Source organism: Cebidichthys violaceus, unplaced genomic scaffold (genome assembly GCF_023349555.1).
Source record: "Cebidichthys violaceus isolate CVI_PGR_0920_01 unplaced genomic scaffold, fCebVio1.0.p SCAF_103, whole genome shotgun sequence".
NCBI classification, from domain to species: domain Eukaryota; kingdom Metazoa; phylum Chordata; class Actinopteri; order Perciformes; family Stichaeidae; genus Cebidichthys; species Cebidichthys violaceus.
In genome coordinates, this window is record NW_027176267.1 from 101,511 (window position 1) to 127,500 (window position 25,990).

General features: G+C 41.5%; 4 protein-coding genes across 8 annotated transcripts in view; 3 read left to right on the forward strand and 1 right to left on the reverse strand.

Moving 5' to 3' along the window:
* Window positions 1-569: 569 nt before the first annotated feature.
* On the forward strand, window positions 570-3,693 carry cd59a (CD59 molecule (CD59 blood group) a). Its single transcript, XM_068730278.1, has 5 exons — window positions 570-662; window positions 739-818; window positions 1,377-1,478; window positions 2,652-2,725; window positions 3,105-3,693. The coding sequence occupies exons 2-5, from the start codon at window positions 764-766 to the stop codon at window positions 3,225-3,227; spliced, it is 354 nt and encodes a 117-aa protein (XP_068586379.1). The 5' UTR covers window positions 570-662; window positions 739-763; the 3' UTR covers window positions 3,228-3,693.
* Window positions 3,694-5,583: 1,890 nt separating this feature from the next.
* Window positions 5,584-13,022, forward strand: LOC137887362 (sorting nexin-9-like). 3 transcript variants are annotated; one of them, XM_068730290.1, is made up of 17 exons: window positions 5,584-5,698; window positions 6,665-6,751; window positions 6,830-6,904; window positions 7,497-7,596; window positions 7,685-7,820; window positions 7,978-8,062; window positions 8,197-8,322; window positions 8,646-8,763; window positions 9,059-9,189; window positions 9,277-9,380; window positions 9,471-9,574; window positions 9,686-9,763; window positions 11,578-11,654; window positions 11,774-11,863; window positions 12,130-12,244; window positions 12,487-12,578; window positions 12,658-13,022. In XM_068730290.1, the coding sequence occupies exons 1-17, from the start codon at window positions 5,687-5,689 to the stop codon at window positions 12,703-12,705; spliced, it is 1,578 nt and encodes a 525-aa protein (XP_068586391.1). In that variant the 5' UTR covers window positions 5,584-5,686; the 3' UTR covers window positions 12,706-13,022. The 3 variants fall into 3 exon arrangements, with proteins under 3 accessions (XP_068586391.1, XP_068586409.1, XP_068586399.1); XM_068730308.1 differs by having other exon boundaries at window positions 12,487-12,560; XM_068730298.1 differs by having other exon boundaries at window positions 7,688-7,820.
* Window positions 13,023-13,793: 771 nt separating this feature from the next.
* Window positions 13,794-22,073, reverse strand: ftcd (formimidoyltransferase cyclodeaminase). 2 transcript variants are annotated; one of them, XM_068730350.1, is made up of 15 exons: window positions 22,029-22,073; window positions 17,904-17,968; window positions 17,519-17,702; window positions 17,307-17,435; window positions 16,938-17,026; window positions 16,527-16,706; window positions 16,267-16,404; window positions 16,043-16,174; window positions 15,897-15,958; window positions 15,687-15,813; window positions 15,271-15,432; window positions 15,130-15,173; window positions 14,654-14,792; window positions 14,369-14,464; window positions 13,794-14,287 (listed from the first exon to the last, which is right to left on the reverse strand). In XM_068730350.1, the coding sequence occupies exons 2-15, from the start codon at window positions 17,955-17,957 to the stop codon at window positions 14,204-14,206; spliced, it is 1,620 nt and encodes a 539-aa protein (XP_068586451.1). In that variant the 5' UTR covers window positions 17,958-17,968; window positions 22,029-22,073; the 3' UTR covers window positions 13,794-14,203. The 2 variants fall into 2 exon arrangements, with proteins under 2 accessions (XP_068586451.1, XP_068586442.1); XM_068730341.1 differs by lacking the exon at window positions 22,029-22,073 and having other exon boundaries at window positions 17,904-18,023.
* Window positions 18,907-25,990, forward strand: part of adgrg7.1 (adhesion G protein-coupled receptor G7, tandem duplicate 1) — a 7,640-nt gene continuing 556 nt past the window's right edge. Inside the window, exons 1-16 of one of the 2 annotated variants that reach the window (XM_068730321.1) lie at window positions 18,907-18,983; window positions 19,315-20,010; window positions 20,333-20,437; window positions 20,521-20,633; window positions 20,833-20,973; window positions 21,128-21,216; window positions 21,286-21,434; window positions 22,228-22,341; window positions 22,521-22,702; window positions 23,218-23,370; window positions 23,463-23,575; window positions 23,742-24,079; window positions 25,007-25,088; window positions 25,388-25,516; window positions 25,609-25,777; window positions 25,873-25,990. The exon at window positions 25,873-25,990 is cut by the window's right edge and continues 556 nt beyond it. In XM_068730321.1, the coding sequence (XP_068586422.1) occupies window positions 18,950-18,983; window positions 19,315-20,010; window positions 20,333-20,437; window positions 20,521-20,633; window positions 20,833-20,973; window positions 21,128-21,216; window positions 21,286-21,434; window positions 22,228-22,341; window positions 22,521-22,702; window positions 23,218-23,370; window positions 23,463-23,575; window positions 23,742-24,079; window positions 25,007-25,088; window positions 25,388-25,516; window positions 25,609-25,777; window positions 25,873-25,990 (2,725 nt within the window). In that variant the 5' untranslated portion in view covers window positions 18,907-18,949. The remainder of the gene's footprint in view (window positions 18,984-19,314; window positions 20,011-20,332; window positions 20,438-20,520; window positions 20,634-20,832; window positions 20,974-21,127; window positions 21,217-21,285; window positions 21,435-22,227; window positions 22,342-22,520; window positions 22,703-23,217; window positions 23,371-23,462; window positions 23,576-23,741; window positions 24,080-25,006; window positions 25,089-25,387; window positions 25,517-25,608; window positions 25,778-25,872) is intronic. The other variant, XM_068730328.1, reaches the window with a different exon arrangement.

Sequence of the window (25,990 nt, forward strand, 5' to 3'; positions counted from 1 at the left end):
ACAAAGGAACACCACAAAGAGACAGAAAACAACCACAAAGAGACAGAAAACCACCACAAAGAGACACTAAACCACCACAAAGACACAAAAAAGACACTAAACCATCACAAAGAGACAGAAAACAACCACAGATAGACAAAGAGACAGAAAACCACCACAAAGAGACACTAAACCTTCACAAAATGATGTAAAGAAAGATGCAAAATGACAAACAGATACAGATGATCTGGAGGATTCCACTGTGGCCTGACACTAACCTGACTGTATATATATGTAAGTATGAGTATGAGTATAAGTATAAGTATATGTATAAGTATTTGTATATGTATATGTAAAAGTATAAGCATAAGTTTATGTATATGTATAAGTATAAGTATGAGTATATGTATAAATATTTGTACATGTATGTGTATAAGTATGAGTATATGTATACATATACATATACATCCTAGATTCTAACTGATGAGAATCAAAGTAAAAACAGAAAACAATCAAAGTTTTTCTAAAACGTATCTACAGGCTCCTCCCAGGGGGCGTGGCCTCTCAGCTCCACTCAGCTGTCGGTCAAAGTCTGAGTCATTACTCTGTCTCTGCTCCTCTCAACATCAACAAGAACCAAAGTACTGCTGAACAAGAGTATTCCTGTTACTGCTGCCTGCTGGGTGAGTACACACAGTACACTCAGTACTGCACACTGTTATCTACACTTTTGTTTGTTGATGTTTTTGTCTGATTCAGATGTGTGAGCTGTGCTGAGGTGAAAATGAAGCGCTCCCTGGGGATCTGTCTGGTGTTCTGCTCCGCTCTGATCGGACTGGGTACGTTTGATTATGTTTGATCCCAATGTTCATTCCATCTTTTTAAACAGATTATTGTATTTAAACTAGCTATGAAACTGGTTTCATTCACATTGATTCTGATCCACAAAATATATCTGAATTTAAAGAATCAACAATTTAATTTCTAAACAGATAGAAAGACAGATATCTAATTACATTGAATCATTATAAAATATATATAATTTGTGGTAAACTGGGGTTAAAAAAGGTTTTAAAAACATGACGGATATTTTAAAGACGAACTTGACTGTGTTGAACATTTATCTGATTATTATCTAAAGATAAATTATTTATTTAATATATTATATGATATTCATATTCTGAAATCAATAATCAGTCATTTATTACACATCTTGTTTCATCATCGTCACTAAAGACAGAATTGTTCTGTAAAGTACTAACATAATAAACACACACAGGATATCCAAGGTTTCTCTTTTTTGTTCCCACTGACTTCACTGGTTCGTGTCTGAGATGATGGATCGTAAAACCAAGACCAGGTCCCTCACAGTCCTGAACTGTAGTTCTCTGTTTCAGGATCAGCCATCCGCTGCTTCAGCTGTAAGGACTACACAGCCAGCTGCTCCAAGCAGAGAGAGTGTAGCTATGATGACGCCTGTCTCACACTCAGCGAGAGAGGTACCTCTACACCTGTACCTCTACCTGTACCTGTATCTCTACCTGTACCTCTACACATGTACCTCTACCTATACCTGTATCTTTACCTAGACCTGTACCTCTACCTGTATCTATACCTATACCTGTACCTCTACCTGTATCTATACCTATACCTCTACCTGTATCTATACCTATACCTGTACCTGTACACCTGTACCTCTACCTGTACTGTACACCTGTACCCTTACCTAGACCTGTATCTCTACCTGTACCTCTACACCTGTACACCTACATAAACCTACACCTGTCCACCTGTACCTGTACACCTGTACACCTGTACCTCGACCTGTACTGAACACCTGTACCTCTATCTAGACCTGTACCTTTACCGAGACATCTACCTAGACCTATACCTTTACCGAGACATCTACCTAGACCTATACCTATACCTCTACATCTACCTGTACCTTTATCTATACCTCTACCTCTACACCTGTACACCTGTATCTCTGCTCCTCTTCATGTACATCTGTACCTCTACCTAGACCTGTACCTCTACCTGTATCTCTACTTGTATCTCTGTTCCTCTTCCTGTACACCTGTACCGGTACCTAGACCTCTTCCTGTACAGCTGTACCTCTACCTAGACCTGTACCTCTACCTGTACCTCTTCCTGTACACCTGTACCTGTACCTCTTCCTGTACACCTGTACTTCTCCCTAGACCTCTACCTGTACACCTGTACCTCTCCCTAGACCTCTACCTGTACACCTGTACCTCTAGCTGTCCACCTGTACCTCTTCCTGTACACCTGTACCTCTACCTGTACCTCTTCTTGTACACCTGTACCTCTACCTCTACCTGTACCTCTTCCTGTATACCTGTACCTTTACCTAGACCTCTACCTGTACACCTGTACCTCTACCTGTACCTCTTCCTGTACACCTGTACCTCTACCTGTACCTCTACCTGTACCTGTACCTCTACCTGTACACCTGTACCTCTTCCTGTATACCTGTACCTTTACCTAGACATCTACCTGTACACCTGTACCTCTTCCTGTACACCTGTACCTCTATCTAGACCTGTACCTCTACCTGTACGTTAATGTCCTCAGGATCCTGAAGAAACCAGATCAGCTTTGAAGAAACTCTAATATTCTACTGAGATTCTACTGTTTCTATTGTTCTGCAGGTGGAATGACTTACCGTCAGTGTCTGAAGTATTCAGACTGTGAGTACGGCCGCCTGGCGCAGATGTTCCCCCAGGTAACAACTACTCTTCTTTATTCTACTCTACTGTATTCTACTATATTCTACTCTACTCTTACAAACCATTTCAACCTCAGCTGTGAGCACAGAGAACAGGTGAGTGTTTGACTCACCTGTTGGAAGTTCTTCATGAAGATAAAGCTCCTGTAGACTTCAGGTCATTCACTCAGGTGATGAGCTCACAGGTGCACCTGGACTCAGGTGGAGCTGGACTCAAGTGGGCCTGGACTCAGGTGGTCCTGGACTTAGGTGGTCCTGGACTCGGGTGGTCCTGGACTCCATGTCCAGAAACGTGCTGCTGAAGAATATTTTAACATTCTTTAGGAGTCTGGTGGGAATAACCTCTGTGATCAATAACTGTATCGATCTTTTCCAGGTTTCCAGTTTCACCTTCAAGTGCTGCAACTCTGATCTGTGTAACTCCGCCCCCTCCTCTGCAGCGAGCTCTGTGATTGGTCTGCTGGCCTCAGCGGCAGTCATGTGGTGGTGCATCCACTGAAGAGTGCTGCAGCTCTACGGCACCCCCTGTGGCTGAAACATGTAACAACAGCTTCTTTAACAATCTGATCAATACATTCAGTCTGATCAATACATTTAGTCTTCAATACATTCAGTCTGATCAATACATTCAGTCTTCAATACATTCAGTCTGATCAATACATTCAGTCTTCAATACATTCAGTCTTCTTATCAATACATTTGTACTGAACACTTATCACAGATCAATATTTATGCGTAAAGAAATATTTTGCCTGCTGATTGATTGATTGATTATTAAAAGATTGATGAAACCATGGTAACACACTATTTGTATCAGCTGTTTTACAGGAAACTGAACCTCTAACTACACGGCCTTCAAAATAAAATGCAACTGAAACGTTCTTCTGTGACTTGAGATGTAGACGATCTGAAGCTCTTTAACTTCTGTCTGTGAATTAAATCAATAAATGGAGACAAACTGGAAACACTCTTTGAGTCATTGATTGATTGATTATTGTAAATGGCTGTGGTCAGACAGGAAGTCCTTTTTTTAAACTCATAATTCTAAAAGTAAAAAGATCACATGATATAAAGAGAACACAGCAGCATACCTGAGTGGCTTTCATTCATAAACTCACTGCAGGTGGACAGGTGGACCTACACTGTAAGTAGACAGGTAGATCTACACTGCAGGTAGACAGGTGGACAGGTGGACCTACACTGCAGGTAGACAGGTAGATCTACACTGCAGGTAGACAGGTGGACAGGTAGACAGGTGGACAGGTGGACTTACACTGCAGGTGGACTGGTAGATTTACACTGCAGGTAGACAGGTGGACAGGTGGATAGGTGGACCTACACTGCAGGTGGACAGGTAGACCTACACTGCAGGTAGACAGGTAGATCTACACTGCAGGTAGACAGATGGACAGGTGGACAGGTGGACCTACACTGCAGGTGGACCGGTAGACCTACACTGCAGGTAGACAGGTAGATCTACACTGCAGGTAGACAGGTGGACAGGTGGACAGGTGGACCTACACTGCAGGTGGACCGGTAGACCTACACTGCAGGTAGACAGGTAGATCTACACTGCAGGTAGACAGATGGACAGGTGGAGAGGTGGACCTACACTGCAGATGGACAGGTGGAGAGGTGGACCTACACTGCAGGTGGACAGGTGGACAGGTGGACCTACACTGCAGGTGGACCGGTAGATCTACACTGCAGGTAGACAGGTAGATCTACACTGCAGGTGGACAGGTGGACAGGTGGACCTACACTGCAGGTGGACCGGTAGATCTACACTGCAGGTAGACAGGTAGATCTACACTGCAGGTGGACTGGTAGACAGGTGGACAGGTGGACCTACACTGCAGGTGGAATGGTCTTTAAAAAGGTTTAAATGTTTAATAATTAATACAAATTAAACGATGTAACGACAGAACTGTTTCTGAATGAACTGCTTTAGTTTGTAGTTTTTATACGATGGTTAAATCTTATTTACCATCCTGTTTTTACAGTGTAGTGTATTTTACAGTAAAGTTTCATGTTTTACAGTGTATTATTGTATATTTTTGCAGTGTAGTGAGTTTTTTTTATTTCTCAGAGCAGTGTTGTATGTTAAACCGTACAAAGTTATATTTTTCAGTATTATGTTTTATTGTCTTTTTTACAGTGTACCGTAAAACATTTTAAGTATAGAGAATTATAAGATTTGCAGTAAAGCGTATAATAGTTTTACAGTGTTGTATTGTATTATGTTTTCACATTGTATTGTGTTTTTCTACAGTGTACGTATTTTGTGTTTTTCTACAGTGTAGAAACTGTACTGTGTTTTTTCTACAATGTAGTACAGTGTAGTACTGTGTGTATTTTTTACAGTGTACTTGTGTGTGTAACCGGAAACGCGTTCAGTCCCTAACCACTCAGCTGTTCTGGATGTGTGACGTCACATTCTGTCAAGTTCTCTTCTAAAGACGAAAAAATACAGGAAGTTGGTCAATGTGCCTTCAGAATAAAAGCATGTCTATAATCAAAACAAACAAAACAACTGTTTGCATCGGCGTATCAACTGTTGAACAGTTTCGTTTTATTCAGTAATAATATTACTGTGATAAGTACCTTCATGCATTTTTAATTTGTTTAATTTAGATGATTAATTTAAATTATACAACAAAACATTCTTTGTTCAATAACTATTAAAGGAGAAACTAAGAATACTTTAGTTTCATTAATAAAGTATTATTTGTTTCTAAAGTATCAAAAAATTCATTATAAAAACGTTAAAAACATCTTAAAGTGGATTATTTTTCACCTGGCTTTTATTGTGAAATCAGACCCCGGAAGTAGCGTCAGTGTTGCGTTACCGACTTGATGCAGAAGAAGAAGAAGAAGTTGCAGGTTTGGTCGCTGAGACGCTGAGAGGATGAAACTCTGATAAAAACAAGAGAACACGAAACTGCTGCTGACGTCATCATGGCTCTAAAGGTAAGGCGGTTCACCTGTGACCTCACACCTGCTGCTGCGCATCAGAACCGACCGCTCGATGCCGTCAGTGGTTAGGGTCAGTATATATATACAGTGTATATATATATATATATATATATATATATATATATATATATATATATATACACACATATACAGTACTGTCTGTGGTTAGGGTCAGTATATAATTACTGTATATATATATATATATATATAAATTACACTGACTGTTTAACAATGAAAACACGCACTAAGTTATATCAAATTACACAGGAGTCTGGTGAGGCTGTCATGGAGATATTAAAGTCATGTGATAAATATAATTGACAACTTCTAATTTCTCAGAAAAAAACAACAATACCAAAAACAAGGAAATGTATAAAAATCAAGAATAAGATTCTGGTGGGAATATCAGACCGAAAGGTTACTGATATAATATATCATAAAACAAAACAAACATCTGTTTTAAGGTTTTCTTAAATAAATACCAAAGAACTACAGAAACTAAAAAACAAATTGTGTCTGGTAGGATGATTATAAAGATGTTAAGGGATATAAATACAACTAGTTAATTAATTTTTCTAGTGTAGACGTGTACAAATATATATATATATATATATATATATATATATATATAATATAATTTAATAGAAATATAATTTGAGATGTTTTCAGCAATGAAAACAGGAAACAGAAACTTTTCAACAATGTGAAAGAATCCTCCAGGAGTCTGGTGGGCGGAGCCTGAAGCTGTTGACAGAAGAGTTCGAACAGGAAGTCGGTTCATGAGTTTGTAGTTTCACTGATAACCAGACTTTTCCTCTCAAACACACACAGGTTTTCACTCCACTTGTGAGGACGCTCACCGACAGAACCTGAACCCTAAAAGCTGCAGGACTTAAAACAATACAGAAGAAAACCTCTTAATATCATTCATGACTTCTTTCTTTGTTTTTTTTGTTTCAGGCTGAAGTTCTGTACGACTTCACAGCTGAACCAGGAAACAATGAGCTGTCGGTCCGACAGGGGGAGTCGGTCACTGTGCTGGACCAGGTACAAATACACATCTATGTACAAATACACACAGCATACGTGACACACTCTATCACAATGGATATGTGTGTGTTTCAGACTGTGGGGGGAGGCTGGATCCAAGCCCAGAACTCCAGCGGACAAACCGGACTGGTACCTGAGGGATATTTACAGGTGAGTTGATGTTAATGTTACCAGGATCATTGACTCTGAACCGGAAGAAGTTAGTCTGAATAATCTCAGTGGTAAAGAACTGCATCATCTGCATATGTAGAGATTCTGAACTTATTAAGAAACCACAAAGAGACTCAAGGAGACCACAAAGAGACCCAACGAGGACACAAAGAGACTCAATGAGACCACAAAGAGACCCAACGAGGACACAAAGAGACTCAACGAGACCACAAAGAGACTCAACGAACCACAGAGACTCAATGAGGACACAAAGAGACTCAACGAGACCACAAAGAGACTCAACGAGGACACAAAGAGACTCAACGAGACCACAAAGACACTCAACAAGGACACAAAGAGACTCAACGAGACCACAAAGAGACTCAACGAGACCACAAAGACACTCAACGAGACCCCAAAGAGACGCAACAAGGACACAAGGAGACTCAACAAGACCACAAAGAGATGCAATAAGACCACAAAGAGATGCAACGAGGACACAAAGAGACTCAACAAGACCACAAAGAGAGACGTAAAACCAGCGGGTTTAGTGTCGGGGTCTTTGGTCCTTCATGTTGTTGATGTGTTTTAGGTCGGTAACGGCGGCAGTGGAAGAGACAGGGACTCCTGGTCCAGACCTGGGGCATTAGCTAGTACCCCAACAGCAGGATGGGACAGTCACACACAGCAAGGTAACTTATTTTTTTATCACAAGTTTGAATAGTCTGCAGTAGTTTTTATAAACCAACAGTTCAACAAAAAACTGTGTCCCGTCTCCAGCAGCTGTGGAGGACGATGACGGCGAGTGGGACGACGACTGGGACGACCAATCAGAAGGCGGTTACCATGGTGACGATCAGTTGGATGAGGAGGGCGGGGCTTCAGGACGACCCTCCGTGAAGATCTCCCTGAACAAGTAAAAACATCCCCACAGTAGATCCCAGTAGACTCTAGTAGAGTCCAGAACATCCCAGTAGATCCCAGTACGTCCCAGTAGGTCCCAGTAGATCCCAGTAGATCCCAGTAGGTCCCAGTACGTCCCAGTAGATCCCAGTAATGTTGTGTGTGTTCAGGTTCCCTTTCTCCAAAGGTCCGAGTCCCGAAGTCTTCTTGTTGGCCAAACCTCCAGCTAACACCAGAGACCTACTTCCTGTCTATGTGAGTAATCCTGGATCAGGTGTCCTCATATCAAAGTGTCCTTAAATGATCCTTATACTTATATACTTATATATAGAGGTAACGTTTCATGTGTGTTCCTGTTTATGACGCGTTTAATAAAGTTTTATTGAAAGGTGGGCGAGGTCGGTCCGGTCTGGTTTTACCCGTCGACTCCTCTCGACTGTTTGATTGCCGACCCGAAGAAAGAGTCTAAACTGTACGGCCTGAAGAGCTTCATTGAGTACCAGATCAGTCCCACCGTAAGTACTACTACGATACTACTGCAATAATACACAATAATACTACCACAATAATACACAGTGATACTACTACAATAACAGAAAGTAATACACAGTAACTGTACGGACTGAAGAGCTTTATAGAGTACCAGATCAGTCCCACCGTAAGAGTACACAAGTACTACTACGATACTACTACAGTTATACACAGTAATACTACTACAAAAATATAGTGTGCTACTACTAATAATAATACACAGTAATACTACCACAATAATTCACGGTGATACTACTACTACTAATACACAGTAGTACACGCAGTAACACTGACGGTCTTCTTCCAGACGACCAACAGACCTGTCAATCATCGCTACAAGCATTTTGATTGGCTGTACGAGCGTCTGCTGGAGAAGTTTGGCTCGGTTCTGCCAATCCCCTCGCTGCCAGACAAACAGGTGACAGGTGAGCCGTTTCCACCACCACACCTGTAGAACCAGGTGTTGCAGCTGTATGACCAGGTGTTATAGCTGTAGGACCTGTAGGACCAGGTGTTGCACCTGTATGACCAGGTGTTACAGCTGTAGGACCAGTTTTTACACCTACATGTTATGACCAGCAGGTGTTACACCTCTTGAACCAGGTGTTACACCTGTAGAACCTGTGGGACCAGGTGTTACAGCTGTAGGACCTGTAGGACCAGGTGTTACACCTGCATGACTTGTGACCTCTGTGTTTGAGTGTGTACTTGTGCTTTCAGGCCGGTTCCAGGTGGACTTCATCAAGATGAGAATGGAGCAGCTCCAGGCCTGGATGACTAGAATGTGTCGTCACCCCGTCGTCTCTCAGAGTGACGTCTTTCAGCTCTTCCTTACCTACAGAGACGAGAAGGTGGGTTAAGTCCCGTAGATGTTTCAGCCAATCCGCTGCGAGGAGATCTGGTAGCTCAGTCCTGATTGGCTGACGTTGGTGTTTCAGGAGTGGAAGTCAGGGAAGAGGAAGGCGGAGAGAGACGAGACGGTCGGACCGATGATGTTCAGTCTGATCGAACCTGAAGCTGCAGAACTCGACGCTGCTGACGTGTACGTTACTAAAGGGCCCTTACTTAGAAACTACACTTTTGTGTTCATGAGTGTGTGTTAATATATATGTGTGTATGTGTGTGTGTGCAGTGAACAGAAGTGTGAACTCTACAGTCGCTTCACAAAGTCGATGGACGACGGAGTCAAAGAGCTGCTGAATGTTGGACACTCGCACTGGAAACGCTGCACAGGACGTATGTTTACATTTATAGACACAAACATATACTGTATATTCATGTATTAATCTGTGTGTTAATATATATAAATATATATAAATATATATATATGTGTGTGTGTGTGTTCAGCGCTGCCTAAAGAATACAACCGGATCGGTCGAGCCTTCAAGAACCTGTCAGCTGTTTTCATCAGCAGCAAATATCCAGGTGAGGAGGCGAGGAGGAAGGAGACGAGGAGTGAGGAGATAAGGGAGGGAGGAGAAGAGGGAGTCAGATTATCTTCATTATATTTAACTTTATTAGACATTTTGTAACAATAAAATAACTACATATGTATATATACAGTTGTGGTCAAAAGTTTACATACACTTGTAAAGAACATAATGTCATGGCTCTCTTGAGTTTCCCCGTTATTTCTACAGCTCTGATTTTTCTCTGATAGAGTGATTGGAACAGATACTTCTTTGTCACAAAAAACATTCATGAAGTTTGGTTCTTTCATGACTTTATTATGGGTTAACAGAAAAAGTGATCAAATCTGCTGGGTCAAAAATATACATACAGCAGTGCTAATATTTGGTTACATGTCCCTTGGCCATTTTCACTTCAATTAGGCGCTTTTGGTAGCCATCCACAAGCTTCTGGCAAGCTTCTCGTTGAATCTTTGACCACTCCTCTTGACAGAATTGGTGCAGTTCAGTTAAATTTGATGGCTTTCTGACATGGACTTGTTTCTTCAGCATTGTCCACATGTTCTCAATGGGATTTTAAGTCAGGACTTTGGGAAGGCCATTCTAAAACCCTAATTCTAGCCTGATTTAGCCATTCCATTACCACTTTTGATGTGTGTTTGGGGTCATTGTCCTGTTGGAACACCCAACTGCGCCCAAGACCCAACCTTCGGGCTGATGATTTTAGGTTATCTTGAAGAATTTGAAGGTAATCCTCCTTCTTCATTATCCCATTTACTCTCTGTAAAGCACCAGTTCCATTGGCAGCAAAACAGCCCCACAGCATAATACTACCACCACCGTGCTTGACGGTAGGCATGGTGTTCTTGGGGTGAAAGGCCTCACCTTTTCTCCTCCAAACATATTGCTGGGCATTGCGGCCAAACAGCTCGATTTTTGTTTCGTCAGACCACAGAACTTTCCTCCAGAAGGTCTTATCTTTGTCCATGTGATCATTAGCAAACTTCAGTCGAGCCTTAAGGTGGCGCTTTTGGAGCAAGGGCTTCCTTCTTGCACGGCAGCCTCTCAGTCCATGGAGATGCAAAACACGCTTGACTGTGGACACTGACACCTGTGTTCCAGCAGCTTCTAATTCTTGGCAGATCTGCTTTTTGGTGGTTCTCGGTTGACTCTTCACCCTCCTGACCAATTTTCTCTCAGCAGCAGGTGATAGCTTGCGTTTTCTTCCTGATCGTGGCAGTGACAAAACAGTGCCATGCACTTTATACTTACAAACAATTGTTTGCACTGTTGCTCTTGGGACCCGCAGCTGCTTTGAAATGGCTCCAAGTGACTTTCCTGACTTGTTCAAGTCAATGATTTGCTTTTTCAGATCCATGCTGAGCTCCTTTGACTTTCCCATTGTAGCGTTTGTGGGCGTTTGTATCCAATGAGCCCTATTTAAATGGCCTCAGAGAAGTCACCAGTTGTAGTCACTCATAATCACTCACAAGAAGTTAAGAGGCCATGCTATGAAGCTCATTTCATTGACACAACTTTCTAAGTCACCAAAATTGCTAATTCATGTTGCTGTATGTATATTTTTGACCCAGCAGATTTTGTCACTTTTTCTGTTAACCCATAATAAAGTCATGAAAGAACCAAACTTCATGAATGTTTTTTGTGACAAAGAAGTATCTGTTCCAATCACTCTATCAGAGAAAAATCAGAGTTGTAGAAATAACTGGAAACTCAAGAGAGCCATGACATTATGTTCTTTACAAGTGTATGTAAACTTTTGACCACAACTGTATATATATATATATATATATACATGTACGTGTATTTCAGGAGAGGAGACGCTGACTGACGCTCTGACTGCTGCTGGACAAACATACGAGGAGATCGCAGAGATCGTCGCTCAGCAGGTAAAACACCTTTAATTAGAATTAAATATTTATTATTAATAATGATCAATATATAACATAAGTATATGTATTTTAAAGTATATTTCTACATAAACTGTGTTGTCTCTGACCTCCATCAGCCTCAGAAGGACCTTCACTTCCTGTTGGAGACGAACGGAGAATACAAAGGTCTGCTGGGATGTTTCCCAGAAATCATTGCTGTACACAAGGTACTTGTACCACACACAGTACTATCACACACAGTACTACTAACGCATACTGTAGTACTACAACACACAGTACTAACGCATAGTGTAGTACTACCACACATAATAGTATCCCAAAAAAAAATCTTTAAACTGAAAACATCATCTCACCTGTGTACTTTAACGAGGGGGCGGAGCTTCAGGTGAGGTGTTGGTGATGTCAGTGAGGGGGCGGAGCTTCAGGTGAGGTGTTGGTGATGTCACTGAGGGGGCGTGGTCTGTGTGTTCAGGCTGCATCAGAGAAGGTGAAGGAGGCCGACCGTCTGGTTTCTGCAGGAAGAATCAGCACCAACGACAAGAAGAGCATGAACCACCGACTCAGCTGCATGAGCTACTCTCTGCAAGGTAACAGTACACACAGTACACACAGTACTACTCAGTACTACAGACAATACACACAGTACTACAACTCTATATGCATAATACACAACATAATATACAACAAAATACTACAAAACATTCAGAAATAGACATGGACTCAGCTGCATGAGCTCCTCTCTGCAGGGTAACAGTACACACTGTGTGTATTAGTACACACTGTGTGTATTATTACTACAGTACTAGTAACCGGACTCTGTCTCTTCCAGCTGAGATGAATCATTTCCATAGTAACCGTATCTATGACTACAACAGAGTGATGCAGCTTTACCTGGAGCAACAGGTGACCTTCTACCAGCAGGTGAGGGGGGGAGGGGGGGGGGGGGTGTCAGGTGACCAGCCGTGTGACCTCATCTCTTCTCTGCTCTCTGATTGGTCAGATCGCTGATAAACTGAGAGGAGCTCTGACACAGTTCACCACACTGTGAGGATGACATCACTGTGACATCACTGCCCGATGACATCACACTGTGAGGATGACATCACTGTGACGTCACTGCCCGATGTCATCACACTGTGAGGATGACATCACTGCCCGATGACATCACACTGAGGATGACGTCACTGCCCGATGACATCACACTGTGAGGATGACATCACCGTGACGTCATCACGGCTACAGTGTTAAGATAGTGACATCACAAATGTTCTAATATTATGACTTTATTTAAATACTTTGAATTCTTCATGTTTTAAATATTATTAATGTTTGAACTGTATGTTTCACATTAAATTCATCTTTGTACTACATGTACTACTTCCTTTATTACTTATTAATATATTAATATCTGCTTTATATTAAATGATTATGTTGATACACTAAATATATACAATTTAAACTTTAATAGAAGTATATTGTTTATAACAATTCTCAAATAACAAAAAGGTATTTTAACAATGTCTCATTTTAAATATATCTGTAGGTAAAATACGATGTATATATATTTACTTATTTCCTCTATAAATAAAAATGTATTTACATATAATTTTACCTGCAAAAATATTTTATCCCAAAATTAAACATTTTTAAAGTAGCATAATTGTGTCATAATATAATATTAACAAATTAAAAGCACACAATAAACACACATTTGAAAAAATTTAAATAATATAAGAGTCTAAACCACACAGCACTTTGCTCTGAAAATAAATATTATAATAATACATATAATAATAAATATAAATATAATAATAATCCATATAATAATCCTAATAATAAGTATAATATTCAATCATTCAAATATTTATTTAAGCTTCAGAAACAGAGTTAAATAAACAAACACTTTGAGATCAGAAGCAATAATAATAATAATTAAAAAGAAGTTAAAGATTTGATGTAAATGTTCAGAACTGACTGTGGATCAGCGGAGAGGAGGTCTGAACCTCAACGACCCCCCCGAGACAGGAAGTGAAGAAGCTGCTGATGCTTCACTTCCTGTCCGGTTGGAAAGTTTTTATCTGTTTACACACACACACACACACACACACACACACACACACACACACACACTTCATGTTACTTAAGGTTTGTGTTTAATTTGCAAAGTACAGAAAACATAATTTCTACATTTCTGACTGGACTTCTCTGCTGCCACCTGGTGGCCGATAGCTTCACTACAGCGATGATGACACTTCATGAATGAACGCTGAGGAGGTTTAAAGGGTGAATGTATATTTATTTCAACATGTATTAATCTATTTGTATTGTTTTTATTGATTCATTATGTATCAGAAGTCTGAATTGAGGACGTTCAGAGTAAAAATGTGTTTTACTTAAACAATAATAATAATGACGTAGTGGATTAATCGTTAATTAGACGTTAGCATTTATCTTTAGCTTCCTGTTAGCATCCCTATCTTTAGCTTCCTGTTAGCATCCCTGCAGTAATAATTGACCCACATTCTGAGGTTAAACGTAGAAGAACTTCAGTTTCTTTCTTCGGCGGCGAGCAGGACGGTGGCGGTGCTTTCCTTTGCTTCCTGCAGCAACGCCGCCGCTCTCTTCTGAGTCTGCAGCATAAAAACATTATTCAAGATTAATTAAACTTTATTTAAACAAACGTCACTTACAGAGCACGCAGACGCACTTACGGCCATCTTGAAGGCGTCGTCTGCGATGTCTTTGAGGTTGATGGTGACGTTGTAATACGCTCCGAAAACAGCCGTCTCCAACGCTTTAGCTGCCACCTGAAGACACAAACTTCAAATTAAAAGGTTTTATATAAAGTTGTATTTTGAAAACAGCCGTCTCTAAAGCTTTAGCTGCCACCTGAATAATATTTTATTTTGAAACTTTTTTTACACAAAATCAACATTTCATTTTACTCTCTGAACTAAAACCATTATTATTGATTTCTGAACAGATGCTTCGGTCACCTGAGCGTCCGACTTGCAGGCAATGTTTCCGTAGACGACCATTTCTTTAAGAGGCGACCAAAGGACACTGATCCTGTCAGCCAGAGACAAGGGCACGGCCACCGCTCGCTGCAGCCCCTCCTGCATCGCAGCCTCTCTCCTGATTATAGATTATAGATAATATATGAGAGATTATAGATAATAAATAGGTAATAGATAATAGAGTATAGTTTATAGATAATATATGACAAATTATAGATTATAGATTATAGTTTACAGATCATAGATAATAGTTTATAGATGATAGATAATAGGTTATAGTTTATAGATAATATATGACAAATTATAAATTATAGTTTATAGATAATAGATTATAGTTTATAGATAACAGATTATAGTGTCTTTTAATATACGTAAATATACGTAAACATGTAAATGTACGCAAACATTCATCTTTGTATTGATTATAAAAGTTCTACATAATTAAATAAAATCACCTTTTCATCTCCTCTGCGGTGTTCTTCGGCATCTTCAGCGCCGCCTTCAAAAGAAAGACAAATATTGAATAATTACTATTCATGAAGAAGAGGAGGGACATTTAGGACGTTTTAGGACGTTTAGGAGGTTTTAGACTCGACCATGTAGCTGTTGAAGGCGGTCGAGTCGGCGTCCACCATCAGCAGCAGCTCGCTCATGGCCTGATGGAACTGAGGAATCAGCTTCCTCATCCTGTCGTCCAGCTTCTCAAACTGTCTCTTCCCGTAAGTCATCTGACCCACCATGGCGCCCAACGCCGCCCCCTGCAGGACAGGACATATCACACACTTTATAATATATATATATACATATATATACACATCTATATATATATATACACATATATATATATATATATATATATATATATATATATATATATATATATATATATATATATATATATACATATACGTATATATACATATATGTATATATATATATATATATATACGTATATATATATATATATGTATATATATATATATTAGAGTATAATAACAATGTGTTCTGGTACCAGAGCAGCGATGGCAGCAGAAACCGATCCTCCACCAGGAGCCGCCGTTCGAGCGCCGACACTCTGAACAAACTGCTGCAGAGACAGAGACACCAGCCGGCTGTCCTCCTGTGACCTCACCATGTACCTGCACAGGTAACAACACCTGGTTATGAGTATTTAAATTAATTATGTGTAATCATCTTGATTAAATAAAAGGCTAAGACTCACTCTATGATTCTCTCCTTCGGGTTGAACGGACCGAGAGAGTCGAGGCCGAGTTTACTGATCACCTGACGACACAAAGAGACGTCACGGCTTCCTCATTTCATCAGTAATTAATGTTCAATACATAGGAAATATATTCCGTCTCCCACCAGGCGGACTTTGTGCTCCTCTTCCACGATGAAGAGTCCGTCTCTCTGGATGTAGAAGTCTGCAGAGTCCAGCACGGCCTTCAGAGGGATCAGGCCTACGATCTGAGAGCCCACCACCGGCAGCTTCAGCTCCTGAGTACGGCATCGATCAGTGATCAATAATCAAAGATTAAAATCTAACAATATGATGATACACTAGTGTGTAACAGTTTGTGTCCTCTGACCTCAGCTACCCTGCAGACCTCCTGGTGCACAGTGTGGAGGGAGGTCACCTCGTAGTCCAGGATGTTGGTGGACACCTGGGCGATGTTGGCCTCGTCCAGGTACCAGCCCATCCCCTGAACCTTCTGCAGCAGCCCCGGCTGGTCAGGACAGGGAGAGGTTATACAACTTCTATTTAATGAGATTCACTGAATGTATTTAATAGCTGACAATGTGAAGAATTAAGGGATAGACATTGAGAACTCAAACTCCCAGCACGCACCTGGTCTTTCCCTCGGCCCTGCTCCCTGAGGTCCAGAGCGATGCGGTGAGCCTGCTCTTTGGTGCCGATCAGGTTCACGTTGAAGGCGATGAGGAACTTCCGAGCGCCCGTTACCGTGGCGCCCCACGACGGCACAAACACGGAAGGGCCGAAGTCAGGGGACCAATCAGAGAGCTTCAACTGGTGGACAGGAAGACAGAATAAAACACAGAAAATATTGATCGGTTAAATTATATTTTTTCAGATTTGTTGTTGTTTTAGGTGTTTTCTAGGACTTTTATTCTGAAAATACAACAGTTCTGTAATGTTCACTAAACCCTCTTTACTTACTGGTCTCCTACATTTCCCACAATGCCGTGGCTGAAGAAGAGACAGAAAGTAAATTTCACAATAAAAGAGTTTGCGTCTCACCTTGTCAGGTAAAGCTTCGTACTCTCCGGTTCTCACGGACGGAAGATTTCTTCTGGATTCTTTTCGTGCTGCTTCACCATAAAGATAAACTGAAGACATGAAGGGATTATTAGCCACAATGCTAACGTAGCTCTATGGACACAATCATTATTATCAATGGATGGAAGTTATTAATCAGTTATTATCTATTAATCAGTCATTAATCAGTTATTACCTATTAATCAGTTATTAATCAGTCTTTAATCAGTTATTATCTATCAATCAGTTATTACCTATTAATCAGTTATATATTAATCAGTTATCAATCAGTTAGTAATCAGAAATAAATCAGTTATTACTCAGTTATTAATCATCTATTAGTCATCTCACCGGGGACGTTCAGCATCTCCGCCAGTTTCTGTCCGAAGACGTCAGCGCAGTGAACACAGTCGTCCATCGAGACGTTCTGGACGGGGATGAAGGGACAAACGTCCAGCGCTCCGGTCCGAGGATGCTCACCTGAACAGGTAACACACATGTCAGCCGTTTCCTGTTGTGATGAGGAAGTAGCCGCTCACCTGAACAGGCAAGTAGCTGCTCACCTGAGTGCGTGCTCATGTCGATGAGGCTGAAGGCCTGCCGGGCGGCGTTCAGCGCTCCCTCCACCACGGCTGCAGGTGAGCCCACGAAGGTGTAGACCGTCCGGTTGGTGGAGGCTCCGGGGTCGACGTCCAGCAGGCTGCAGCCCGGCGTACCGGAGACGGCTGCTGCGATGGCATCGATCACCTGAGACAATAATCAATAATCACCTGAGACAATAATCAATAATCACCTGAGACAATAATCAATAATCATTATTCTTATTAATGAAGGTTTCATAACACAGTAACTCAAAGTACTTGTACTTCACTCTAGTTTGTATATTCTGATAGTTCTGCAGGTAATCGTTGATTATATTGATTTAGAAACTTAAAATAAAAGACAAACCTCTTTGTTCCGACCCTCGGAGAAGTTGGGGACACACTCGACCAGCTGAGCCATGATGTCTGAAACTGAATGAAGAGACTCAGACTTTCAGTCTGCAGGTCTACCTTCACCCCCCAAAACCCACAAACCCCCCCACTGCTCCTCTGACAGAGTCCAGTGTGTCTACTGATTAGCTGCAGGTCAGCATGTGGGTCAGCTGACAGTGATTACTGATTAACACAAAGCTCTGAGTGAGGAGGAGGGAGGAGACCGAGAGGTTCATCGTGGTCCTAATATTTTGGGTTTCCACACTTTAAATGGTCACATAACTCCGAATGAAGCGTTTCTCACTCTTCATGTGTTAAACGCTCCGTTTCAACGCGCCTCATGTTGCTAGGCAACAACTTGGGATCTTTTCTAGTATTCATCCAGTGTTTTTCTAGTATTTATATCGTATATTTATCTATCATATATATAGTATTTATCTATTGTTTTTCTACGGTTACGATGGTAGCTTTACGTTCCTCTCTTCCTCTCAACCGACCTCCTGGTTACTTATTGGGGTTAAATATTCTGAGAGTTACATCACAAAAAAACAATCTCCAGCAGACGTTAAAGGGTTAATCAGTGATCCAATGGATCTCTGACAGCTGATTGGCTCAGAGCAAAAAACAATCCGTCCTCCTCTTTGTTGACCGAGATCAGAAATCAGTTATTTTATGATCCGTCCAACGGAAAGAATATTCTTTGATTTACTAAAAAGTACATAATTCATATATTATTTATACATGTTTGATATTCTGAACATGTTTTATGTTTTTCTAGTCGGAGGACGTTCTACTAGTGTGATTTCCATCAATCAAACTTTATTGATACAGAACCTTGTAGCTGATTTACAAGATGAAATAAACCAACAAGTGAAAGTAAACTTGAACCAATAAACTTGATGTTGATGAAGAACTTTGAGCTCTTGGTTGTTTTATGATTTCATCTTTATGATATAAACTCAGATAAATAAGTGGAGCTCAAACAGACTTTAAGTCTCAGACCTGCAGCCTTTCATCAACATGAACTCTCTGTTCCTGGTCCGCTTCACTTTGGGTGAGAAAACTTTTATTCTGAATGTTTCCGTCTGTGAGTTCTTTATAGCGAAATGATTCACCATCATATGAATCATGTAAATACAGCAGCTTTGTTCATGTTCAGAGGCTCATGATGGAGGAAGTTCAGCCTCACAGAGCTCTGCTTTTAATCTCTTTAATAATACATTCATTAGTCCTTCATTAGTCATTAATTATACATTCATTAGTCCTTCATTAGTCATTAATTATGCATTCATTAGTCATTAATTATACATTCATTAGTCATTCATAAGTCATTAATTATCCATTCATTAGTAATTAATTAGTCATTATCTTATGTCTTCTCTCAGCTGTTCACCTGGCCTCTAGAACTGGAGCTCAGTCAACACCACCATCATCTATCACCACTGTGGTCACAATACCTGCTACTACTGCCATCTTTACTACTACCGATAGAGCTACCAATACTACTACCACCAGTGATCTGACCAAAGGGACTGACTACCCTACTACTACTACTACCTCTCCCACCTCTAACCCATCTCCTATTACTACTATTGCTACCTCTGCCCCCCCTCCTATTACTACTACCTCTCCCACCTCTAATCACCCTTCTATTATTACTACTGATCTGACCAATGGGACCGACTACCCTACTACTACTACTACTACTGCTGATCTGACCAATGGGACCGACTACCCTACTACTACTACTACTACTCCTACGATCAATGGGACTGACTACCCTACTACTACTACTACTACTGCTGATCTGACCAATGGGACCGACTACCCTACTACTACTACTACTACTCCTACGATCAATGGGACTGACTACCCTACTACTACTACTACTACTACTACTACTACGATCAATGGGACTGACTACCCTACTACTACTACTACCTATCCCACCTCTACCCCGCCTCCTATTACTACTAATGCCACCTCTGCCCCCCCTCCTCTGGTTTGTGGTAACGGTGGGGTTTCTCTGAATGGAGTCTGTATCTGTCCTGATGAATGGACCGGAGAGACTTGCTCAGTAGGTGAGTTGGGTTTAGCAACAACCACAATACAAGAAACTAAAAGTTTGTTTGTTTTGTTGATGGTTCACACCTCCTTTTGCACCCCCATCAGGCCAAAGTGTGCACAGAAATATTACATGTAGTACTTAAGGTGAACCAGCGGGTTCTCCTTTTAGGAAACAAGCTCCATGATGGGTTCAAATTAGCAGTGAGCCAACATCATTTTGGGGTCTACTGAACCTTTGAGGGCTAATAGCATGGCATACTTTGTGTTAATGTTCCTGTCCAACACAAACTGAGAAACTAGTAAAAATCTTATCTTTCATTCAACTTGTCCACATAGAAAATTTCTGCCGCTTCCAAGAGTTGGGTAACTTCAAATTCTCTCGCACACCCATCGGCTGGTTTGCTTATTCTGAAGAGTTATGTCCCAAAGAAACGAGAAGCGGTACGTCTCTACATCCGTCAGATAAACTGTAACACACAGCTGAGTTTGAGTCCACCACATTCAACTCCTACTGTTCCATCCAGCTGGTAAACCCAAGGCTTCCACCAGATGTTCCACCAAGAACGGACTGCCGAGCTTCCAGCGTCCTCCACGTGTCCTCCAGTGTGACCAGACCCTCAGTGACATACAACTAAATGTGAGGATATCTGCTTTTTCCAGCAAAACGTGAAGTAAAGGTTGAATGTTAGTTTGTTTAAAACAATCACAGATGCCTGAATGTCCTTTCCAGACATTTTACATAATATCCTCTTTTAGTGTAGAAAGGTAGATGTGTTCAGGCCCGCTAAAGAACAGATTCAGAAAGGAGACGCATTAATAACATCTTTATGTCTCAGCTTACCAGCCCGGCTGATTTTGAGAACCTGGCGAGCAGCACCCAAATTCTGACCTCCAAACCTGAAGAGCTGACGGCCAAAGACATTACAGCAGCAGCTCAGATCGCCAACACACTGCTGCTGTCTCCGAACGCCTCAGAGGTACGATCGACAACACTGAGGATTATGAAACTCAGTTTTTGGTCCGAGAGATGAGAGACCGAGCTCCTACGACTGCAGGGAAACCTTCAGCTGAACATCCCTCTGAAGATGTAGTTCAACAATGACTCTCACTGAGTAATGCTTTTTATTGCAGAGCGTCCGGGTGGCAGCTGTCTCTACAGTCAGCCAGCTGCTGAACGCCGGCCCGACGGACGATAGCGAGGAAAACAACGCCACTCTGGGGTAAGCTGAAGTCCAGGATGTAGCTCAGGTGATGTTTTCCATAAATTAATATGAATGTCTTGTGTCCAGGCTAACAGTGACCCTGGACCAACTCTCTGTGAACCTCAGCCTCGGTCTCAAGGCGTCCCAGTCTCAGGTGGTTCAACCAAACCTGGTGGTCCAATCAGCACGAGTCTGTGCTGCAGACTCTCAAGGAGTCCAGTTCACTTCCCTCTCAGGTCAGCGACATGTTTAACATCTACAACTGGAGTCAGTTCAGACAGAACTTCTTGAGTCTTTAATGTTCAGTTGTATTTTCTTCAAGTGGACCTTTCTTTTAAAGAAATCAGGATGAAATTATGGATCCATCAATCAAAAGTCTAAATGCTGTTTCAAAGTCTCTTAATAAAACAAGTCCTGAACAAAGAAACTGCTCACTGGCAGATGAACACACGGTTTTCTAAATCTGAATATTTGTGTTTATTGAATGAGGCTCCTGGAGACTTGAGGTCATCCAGTTGAATCAGTCCACATGAAGGTGTTGTTATTTAATCTTCAGTGAAGCTTCTTTATGGTTTTATGGTTTATTTCATGGTGCCGTTTCTTTCTCATGTTTGTTGTTTCTGCAGCATTTAACTTTAACATTACATTTGACTTGTTGTGAACTTAAACTTCCTGAGGATATTATTATCTGTGACGTCCATTAAACATCCATTAATGCACTGAGAGATCACAGGAAAAAGAAGAATCGTCACATTTACTTCAGTATCAACGTAATCCATAACTCTGGCTTGTGTCCATCGTCTGTATATAATAAAACTGTCAGTACTCACAGCAGTAGCTTGATGTTGAAGGACTACAGGAGCCTGAAAGAGACAAAAATAAGAAACATTTAAATCATAAGTTTGTCCTCAAAAGTCAAACACGTTCAAACATTTAAGACTTTTAGCCTCTAAGGTAACGGAGCGTTTCCTCTCATGTTCATAATGTTTTCATGACATCACTAACGATTCTGTTTTGTGGTACGTTCAGGGACGTCGGGCAGTTTTGTTGCTGACCGCATTCAGCTGAACACCAACACGTCAACGGTTGTGGTGGAAAACGGGTTCATAGCCGACGCCGTGATTTACGTTGGATTCCCACCAGGTGAGTTGTCTAATTTTAAAATGTGGTAATGCTAAAATGAAATGTGACTATTATCAGGCACAACAGTGAAAACTAACGCACGTTTTACTTCCTGTATTTTCAATAATGCAAATTTCTTCCACCACAATGTTCTACATTAGTACTCGTGAGACTGTAAATGTGTTTGTCCGATTATGAAGAAGTAGTCAGTGAGAAGTCCTCCGAGGTCTCGTTGGGCTTCGTTCTCTACCAGAACGACCGTTTCTTCAGGTCCCGGCGCTACAGACGGAGTCGGGCCACCATCAGAGTCCTGTCGGCCTCCGTTAAAGGTCCGAGGAGCAGCGTGGTGCCGCAACATGTGGAGATGCTGTTCAGACCAACGGTGAGAAAACTGCTTCTGTCATTTCATGACTGGCCTGAATGACACGAGTCGTGATCTGCTGGTGTCTCCTTGGATGTTGCTGTTTATCAAACACCTGACTGAGATAATACGGACTGATAATGGACAGCGTGAGGAGTCACAGTTTGTTTCAGTGGAATTGTTTTATTGGCACAGATAAACCTCATTAATCTGCTGGGTCAGATTCAGAAGTCATCGGATCGGATTTCAGCTTTCGGATTGGATCAAATCAACAATCCAATGAATGTCACTGAATTCTAACTCTACAAATAGTAGAATACCAACAATTTTAGTGTAGCCTGATCTTTATCCGACACTGCAGCAATGCAACTTTAAACTAAATAATCAGACATTCAAAGGGACATCTTACTATCTGAATAATGCACCTTTTGAATAGCAGGAAAATATTACACCTTTGTACCGTTTAATTTAAATTTAAGGTAAAACTGTTCAAAGGAATCAATGAGTCATAGAAGTTGTATCTGCTGCTGTTCCAGGTGATCAACGGAACGTCTCTGTTCAACTTCGCTTGTGTTTTCTGGGACTACGGTGTGCAGGACTGGAGCACCGACGGCTGCTCCAAAGGAAACGCTTCAAACGGACTCCTCAGATGTTCCTGCAACCACACCACCAACTTCGCTGCTCTCTGGGTGAACCAACACTGCACCAACATGCTCACCAGTTTGAAATCTAAATAAAGAAAGCTGTAGAAGGTTTAGTGAAAACTTTGTTTCTCTTTCAGTCTTTCAGAGAGAACTATGAATATGCAGAAGCCCTGGATGTGATTTCTATTGTGGGACTTTCTTTTTCTATTCTGGCTTTGATTGTCACAATCATTCACCAACTTAAACAGAAGTAAGACCGTCTTACTTTATAGAATAGATTTCATGGTTTCCTTTGTCCTGAATCGCTGACAACACCTTTAAGTAACATTTTGAATTCAGGACCTTCACATGTAATGGAGCATTTTTATGGTGTAGTATTGCTACTATTGAGAAAATGATCTGAATACTTCTTCTAGCTTTCAGAAAAAGGACAAGGTCAAGGACTCCGATATCGCTCTGCTGTGTATCTGCGTCAGCCTGCTGGCCTTCATCATCACCTTCGTCACTGGAGTCGGAAACTCCAGCAGAGAGGATGCCCCGGTGGAGGTCGACACTCAGATCAACAGCCTTCTGGACCGGGATGAACACGTGGAGCCGGACGGTGGCTCGTGTTCAGTGGTGGTCGCTGTGCTGCACTTCTTTTTGTTAGCCACCTTCATGTGGAACGGCCTGTACGCCACTCTGCTGCTGCTGGTCAACATGGACAGAAGTCTTCCTTCATACTGGACTCCCCTCAGTGTCGCCGTAGGATGGGGTACGATATTCAACAGACCACATACTCAGTGAGAGGCTACAGCCATGCTAGCAGCTCTGTGAGGCTGATTTAGACTCGGTGCTACTTGGAGCTACATGCGGACATTTTAGTTTAGCATGTTAGCATGCAGCTAATTACAGATGAATGGTGATGGAATGTCTTTAGTTTTGCAGGGCATGAATCAAAGTATTGTCAGAGGAGTCTCTGTCCTGCTGAAGTAGAAGGCTGGTTATCAGCCATGTTCGTGGGGGGAATCATCCTGGTCTAGGAGGTAGATGATGGCATTGTCCACTCCAAAGTTCTCCTGGTCAACAAACAGCTGGCTGTCTGATCAGGGGCCTGAGGTGGGACAGTCTCTCCAAGGTCTTCATCAAGTGGTACGTCAGGGCCACGGGTCTGTAGTCATTCAAGACTTTGGGGCACCACTTTTTGGGTACCGGGACCAGGAGACCTTTTTGAGGCTCAGGTTAAAGATGTGAAGCCAGACAAGTCTTGAGCACCTCAGTGAAGGGCTGGACCTGGAGTGAAGGGTGTTTGTAGTGTTAGTTGAGAAGTGTGGAAGGAGGCGCATGTGTTGAACATGAAAAACAGGTAAATGTCCTTGATCTGATCAGGATCAGAGACGAGGGATCAGGGCTGTGGACCTGTATGCTTCTTTGACACAAGCGAGAGGTAAATCCAGTGTTTGCCCAGCACCTCGGCCGACGAGTCGCTCCCTGAAATAAACAATGGAGCTCATAGCTTCACTGCATGTGCTCAAGAAAGTGTAAATATAACTACCATCTTAAACATGAAAAGAATTACAATAAAAAGGTACAAAACAGATGATAGTACGTTTCACTGCTCTGGGGATTAACCCTCATTTATTAAAATAACAGGAATAAAGGTTGTTTTGGATGAATTAACTGGTTTTACGTTCTGTCTCAGGAGTCCCAGCCGTAATCATGTCGATCACGTTGGGAGCAACCTACAGACCAGACGACCCTCTGGGATACAGACAGGAGGAATTGTGGGTCCATCACTATTCTGAATAATTTAAAATGTATTATCTGGTATCTGATGTGCAACAATAACCTGTGTGACTGCTCAACTTCTCCTTCATCGTCTGAACTTTCTTGATTTTGTTTTTAAGTAAACAAATCTTCAGTCGTTAAATAGTAGAAAATATAAAGTTTCCTTTGAGTGAAATGTCTTTTATAAAACATCCAACGCTTCATTCCATCACATGGAAATATTCGGCTAAATCACATTTCCCACAAATTCATTCATTTTCATTTTAAATAAAGTTTTGTGTGCTTTTTTTGTTAGTTGCTGGCTCGCAGCTCTGGATAAAAACAAACAGTTTCACTTTGGGAAGCCGATGTTTTGGGGTTTCCTCCTTCCAGTCGGTCTGATCCTGATCTACGTCACCGCTCTGTTGGTTTTTAACATTAGCAGGTAGCGACTAACATTATCCGTCCTCTCTTCATTTCCTCTAAACATCAACGCTCCAATGTTCTTACTGATCACATAGCTTTACTTTCTGTCAGGTCTGGTTGTAGCATCAAACGTCCGTCTTTGTGGAAGAACTTCCTCATCAGTTACTCTCTGGCCATGTTACTGGGTCTGTCCTGGACTCTGGGGTACCTGGTGCTGGTCACTACAGGAACCAGCCACCTGATCTTCAGCATTCTCTTCTGCCTCTGTACAACCACACAGGTGAGTTACTTTTATCTACATCTTCATATTGAGTTTAAAGCACAACAGAAACATTTAATAAAGAAACTTTCCTCGTGTTCTTCTGGTGTTTTCAGGGGTTACAGATTTTCGTCCTCTTCACAGCCAGAAGGTTGGACTTCAGAGCCTCCGTGTCCCGGTCCATCAAGTACGTCTCATCCATCAAGCTCAAACACCCAAAGTACAGACTGCAGA

Bases quoted from the DNA above. Each gene is read 5' to 3' on its own strand.
- cd59a (XM_068730278.1), top strand. From the start codon at position 764: ATGAAGCGCTCCCTGGGGATCTGTCTGGTGTTCTGCTCCGCTCTGATC. The intron at 819-1,376 runs GTACGTTTGATT...TCTCTGTTTCAG, and splicing joins CTCCGCTCTGATCGGACTGG to GATCAGCCATCCGCTGCTTC. The intron at 2,726-3,104 runs GTAACAACTACT...GATCTTTTCCAG, and splicing joins TGGCGCAGATGTTCCCCCAG to GTTTCCAGTTTCACCTTCAA.
- LOC137887362 (XM_068730290.1), top strand. The intron at 9,190-9,276 runs GTGGGTTAAGTC...TTGGTGTTTCAG, and splicing joins TTACCTACAGAGACGAGAAG to GAGTGGAAGTCAGGGAAGAG. The intron at 9,575-9,685 runs GTATGTTTACAT...GTGTGTGTTCAG, and splicing joins CTGGAAACGCTGCACAGGAC to CGCTGCCTAAAGAATACAAC.
- ftcd (XM_068730350.1), bottom strand. From the start codon at position 17,957: ATGGCTCAGCTGGTCGAGTGTGTCCCCAACTTCTCCGAGGGTCGGAAC. The intron at 17,436-17,518 runs GTGAGCAGCTAC...TTACCTGTTCAG, and splicing joins CGACATGAGCACGCACTCAG to GTGAGCATCCTCGGACCGGA. The intron at 15,174-15,270 runs GTCGAGTCTAAA...TTTCTTTTGAAG, and splicing joins CCGCCTTCAACAGCTACATG to GCGGCGCTGAAGATGCCGAA.